Source organism: Blennius ocellaris (genome assembly GCF_963422515.1).
Source record: "Blennius ocellaris genome assembly, chromosome: 11".
In the NCBI taxonomy this organism is placed as follows: domain Eukaryota; kingdom Metazoa; phylum Chordata; class Actinopteri; order Blenniiformes; family Blenniidae; genus Blennius; species Blennius ocellaris.
This window is the reverse complement of record NC_137660.1, coordinates 27,916,663-27,921,662: the sequence shown is the minus strand read 5'-3', so window position 1 is coordinate 27,921,662 and position 5,000 is coordinate 27,916,663. Positions and strand designations below refer to the sequence as shown.

Sequence of the window (5,000 nt, the reverse complement as noted above, 5' to 3'; positions counted from 1 at the left end):
GCCCCCCCCCCCCCCCCCCCCCACCCCTCCGCAGGGCGCCCTGCCGTTCGACGACGACAACTTAAGGAACCTGCTGAGAAGGTGAAGCTGGGAGTTTTCACATGCCTCACTTCATCCCTCCCGACTGCCAGAACCTCCTGCGGGGGATGATCGAGGTGGACGCCTCCAAAAGATTCACGGCGAGTTCATACAAATGTTTTCTTGTCTCGGCTCTCCGGTTCCGGCTTTTAATGCTTTTGGCGAAAGAAAAAAAAATATAAAACAACATTTGTTTATCGACTCTGGTCGTAGTTTTTAGAATTTGTTGAAACGCTAAGTTTGGACAAACTTTCACCAAAGTGAGGAGGCTGTACCTTTAAGTAGGGAAAAAAAAAAAGGATCTGAATCGACCAGAGGGAATGTTATTTTTCTTATGTGTTGATAGTAAGTTCAAAAATTCACAGTGAAATAAATAAATAAATAAATAGAAGAGAAAGACAAGAAAAATCTGACCATAATAACAGTTGAAAATAATAAATAAATGCATGAAAAATACAAAATAAAATTTTTTTATAAAAAATTAATAAATATGTGTTTGTGTGTAAACAAAAAACATTTCTTATATCATGCGGAGGTTCTTTTATGTCATTGTGCTTAATGGATGAAGTTTTTCCACATTTCTTAAATTTTTTTCTGCTTCAAGTCGAACTCAGAGTCAACTTCTCCATTCTATAGATGGTTTGTATGACCTCTGTATTTGTTGACAGCAACTTCACAAAAAATACAAAACAAACCCCCCAAAAAAGTCAAAAATTTTAAGATAATTTTTTTGGGGTTTGTTTTTGTTTGTTTTGTTTTTCAAATGAGCCTTAAAGCCATGTTGCGAGGGTGAGTTTTGTAAAAACCTGCACAATTCCACAGCGACAGGAGACGTTCCCTCCACATTTCACTGTAATTTGTTTTAGGTTTCATTGAAATTGGCTGAGAATTCTGGTCGTAATTGTTTTTGATTTTTTGCGAAAATGTATACTATGGGTTATATTTGTGCCAAAATTCTGAGCGAGCGATGGGAAAATTTGAGCGCAAAAAAATTAATTGTGCAAGCAACACTAATAACATTTTGAGGAAATATTTAAATTGCGCAAAGACAAACTTGAGATTGCGCGCTCAAAATCATTTCTGCGCTCAGATTCTTCCTCTGCGCGCTCGACCCCTCTCTCTCTCTCTCTCGCGCTCAACCTCTCTCTCTCTCGCGCTCAACCTCTCATCTCTCTCGCGCTCAACCTCTCTCTCTCTCGCTCGCTCAAATCTCTCCATGTCCGCGCTCAAGTTCTGCTGTGCGCTAGCTCAAAATGTGCAAAGCCCAAATGTGACAGACACAGTTGTCCACCAATCACAGAAATTCGGGGCGGGCGTTGAACTCTGATTGGTTGCTTCGGATTCTGGAAGTGCCTCATAACCAACGAAGAAGAAGAAGAAGAGGGAAAAACAAACTGCGAGGGAAAACATGTTGTAATCCAGGATCACTTATCTTTAGTTTTCCTCTATTTCTGTTTTCCTTCGCAGTTTGTTTTTGTTTTTCCCTCTTCTTCTTCTTCTTCTTCTTCGTCGGTTACGAGGCACTTCCAGAAACCCAAGCAACCAATCAGAATTCAACGCCCCAAATTTCTGTGATTGGTGGACAACCGTGTCTGTCACATTTGGGCTTTGCACATTTTGAGCGAGCGCACAGCAGAACTTGAGCGGAGGTGGAGAGATTTGAGCGAGCGAGAGAGAGAGAGGTTGAGCGCGAGAGAGAGAGAGAGAGGTTGAGCGCGAGAGAGAGAGAGAGAGAGGGGTTGAGCGCGCAGAGGAAGAATCTGAACGCAGAAATGATTTTTGAGCGCGCGATCTCAAGTTTGTCTTTGCGCAATTTAAATATTTCCTCAAAATGTTATCAGTGTGCTTGCACAATTAATTTTTTTGCGCTCAAATTTTCCCATCGCTCGCTCAGAATTTTGGCACAAATATAACCCCATAGTATACATTTTCATCTTGTGTAGTCACGTGTGTGCCACAAAACAAAACACACACAAAAAAAAAAGCAAACTTCACTTTCTGAAGGTTTTCTCCACTGTAATCATCGTCCCCGTACCGGGAGTGAGAAAGGAAAAGATAAGAGATCTTGGGAAGCCAGAAATGCTCATTTGCAAGCGCGCCGACGCAGTTCAGGTGAGACGCCTCCGATAAGCGAGAGAGAGAGAGAGACAGAGAGAGAGAGAATCGTGGTATTTTATTATGCGGGATGCAGCCGGGACGCTTTTATTTTGCTGCCGTCTCTGGCTGACGAGGACGGGTCACCCTGAGATTTCCTCGATATGTCCAGCAGCCTCCAGCTATGTCCTCGACAAAGAGACACACACACACACACACACACACACACACACACCTGCTACCTGTCTGCTCTCCCCTCTCTTTGCACAAGGACTCCAGACAAAACAGAGGACGAGTCGCAGCCTCTACTGTCAAACGGCTCTTTGTTGCGTTGAGCGTTTTTTTTTTTTTTGTGAGTGTATTTGCTGAAGCAGGTTCACGTTTCTTCGTCTCCGTGTCCCTGGACGCCTTCAGCCGTGTCTTCCAGCCATACCGTGTCTTACTGAGTAAGATTATTTAGTTGCGTGTCTCCAAACCCCCCCCCCCCATCAACTTGGAGGGTCGGTGGGTCGTCAGGCGTTTGACCTTTGACCTCTCGGGTGTGACGACTCCCATCGGGAAACTAATGCTCGAAGGCTCGTTTACATGATGTTTAAACAACTTCCGTTGACTTTTGCGGGTGGATTTTTTTATGACGACGGTGCGCTGGAAACACTGGAAACGCAACTTTTTGAAAAAAGAGCCCCCCCTCCGAAGTGAACAGTTCTCAAAAATGCCCACGCTGTTGGTCACGCCGACGTCGCTTACTGGTCGTACCCATCTCAGTCGTAGTAAATGGTTCTTCTGCACATGCTCAGTAGACAACGATGCCTCCCAGTCCACATTTTTCCTGGGACTTTTATTTTGACAGTCACCGTCATAACAGAAAACGCTCCGACTTTGTGTAAAGGGGGTAAAAATGCAGCATGGCTGTAGTCAACAATAGTTCTGCACATGCTCAGTAGACGGACAGGAAGGACAATGCTCCAGCGTGTCGTGACTCCCAGTCCAGGTTCTCCTGGGACTTGGTGCTTTTATTTTGACAGTCACCGTCACTAACAATCCAACTTGGTTGACCGTCGACGAGAATGTCGGCGTCGTTGACGTTTAACAGCGTTTTCTTTATAAATAACAACCAACGGCACCCCCTAGTGGCCCGGCGTGGAAACTGCCACCGTTTGTGCCGTTTTCATGTAAACAGACTTAATTCTCAAAACGTTTTGGAATGTTGGGAATCATTGGGAATCATTGGGAATCATTGGGAATGGCAGAGGGAAGCACACCGTTTCTCCTGTTTGGGAATTTTTTAATTTTTTTAATTTATTTTTTTTAACAATAAAATCGACAATAGCTTGATTCATCAGGTCAGTCAGTTGATCAAACCTTTTCTACTGGCGGTGCTCTACTTCCTGTTAATCAGAGGTATGGTTGGTAGGGGCGGGGAGGGGCATGTACCCCGGCTTAAAGGGGGAGGGCTTAGCCCAATAAAAGTATTTCTCTTCATTTCCTGGCTGTGTAGTCGTGGGGGGATGGGGGTGGGGGTGGAGGGGGGGGAGGGGGCAGGCACCCACCCTCAAAGCAATCATCTCATCTCGGCTGTTCAAACGAACACCGGAGCCCCCGGAAAGATCCGGCCCCTCGTGATACCTGGCTAATGAAGAGGATCGGCCGGCTCCATTATATTAAACTCATCACGGGGAGATAATAACTCTCGCTCTCGGGGGGAGGGGGGGGGAGGGAAGGGGGGGCGGAGGGGGGGGGGGGGGGGGGGGGTGAAGGGCGAGTTCGGGGAAAAGAAAAGCGGTCGTGTGTTTTCAGAATCATGTTTTCCACCAGCGTCCGCCGAGTCCCGAGATGTTTTCCAGAAAGTCTCAAACATTTGTTTTTTCACGTTTTCATTTAAAAACTGTTGCCGTGACGACAACGAAGGAACACGCAGGCTCACAAATTTTGATAAAGGTTTTGGTTTCATTTGCGAAAAGCACCGTTTATTCAGTCTGGGTCCCCCCCCCCCCCCCCCATATTTGAATATAATCACCTACAAAGCTGTTGTTTTCCGGTGATTCTAACTAAATCCTCTGAACTGATAAATTCATGAGAATCAAAGAAAAAGAATCAAAAAATAATAAAAAAAAAACAAAATAGTTGTAAATAAGTAAAAATTCTTGTGAAATGCAAAGCTTGCATAGTGTTTTGGGTGTTTGTTTACAAGACAACAGTGATCATTTTGAGAACGGCTGCCAAGGTGGAAGTTTTCGGAAAATAAAAACTCAACTCAAGCACTGCTAATGCTAACGCTAATGCTACCACACAACCGCACCCACTAGTGGCCCAACATGCACACGGCATCGTTTTCACTAGTTTCCTCCATTTCTGTGAAAACCTTTCGCGACGTTGCCGTTGAATTATGAAACTTTTCTGAAACGAGAGCGCAAAACTGATGTTTTTAGCTAATTAGCCTGATTGTGACGCTTCATGGTGCTTTAAAACTTTCATTACATAAACAAGGAGACGATCTGAAGCTGTATTTTTGAAAAAAACAAAAACAAAACATTAAATACAAATTTGTCAATAGACATATTGGGGGGATTGTTGAGCAGCACACATATATATTCTAAATCTGTAGTGAACGGGACGTGTCATAAAAAATTTTTAACCTACTTTTTGCACTTTTTCAAACTTTACATCATATTTATAGGATTTTCTTTGCAGCTCCAGTCTTGTATTATATGTATTTAATATATTTAAGTATATATTGAGGCGGTGGGGGGCCTGAGTGAGTGAGATCACAGGTTCAAATCCCACGGTGGGTGAGCGTGACCCTTGACCTTTACTAGCTTAGCGCCGTG

General features: G+C 44.1%; 1 protein-coding gene across 1 annotated transcript in view; it reads left to right on the top strand.

Annotated features, from left to right (window-relative positions):
- Positions 1–5,000, top strand: part of brsk2a (BR serine/threonine kinase 2a) — a gene marked incomplete at both ends in the record, with an annotated part of 123,252 nt that overhangs the window by 111,946 nt on the left and 6,306 nt on the right. Inside the window, 3 exon segments of the mRNA XM_080504794.1 lie at positions 35–81; positions 83–177; positions 180–217. Coding sequence (XP_080360920.1) covers positions 35–81; positions 83–177; positions 180–217 — 180 coding nt within the window.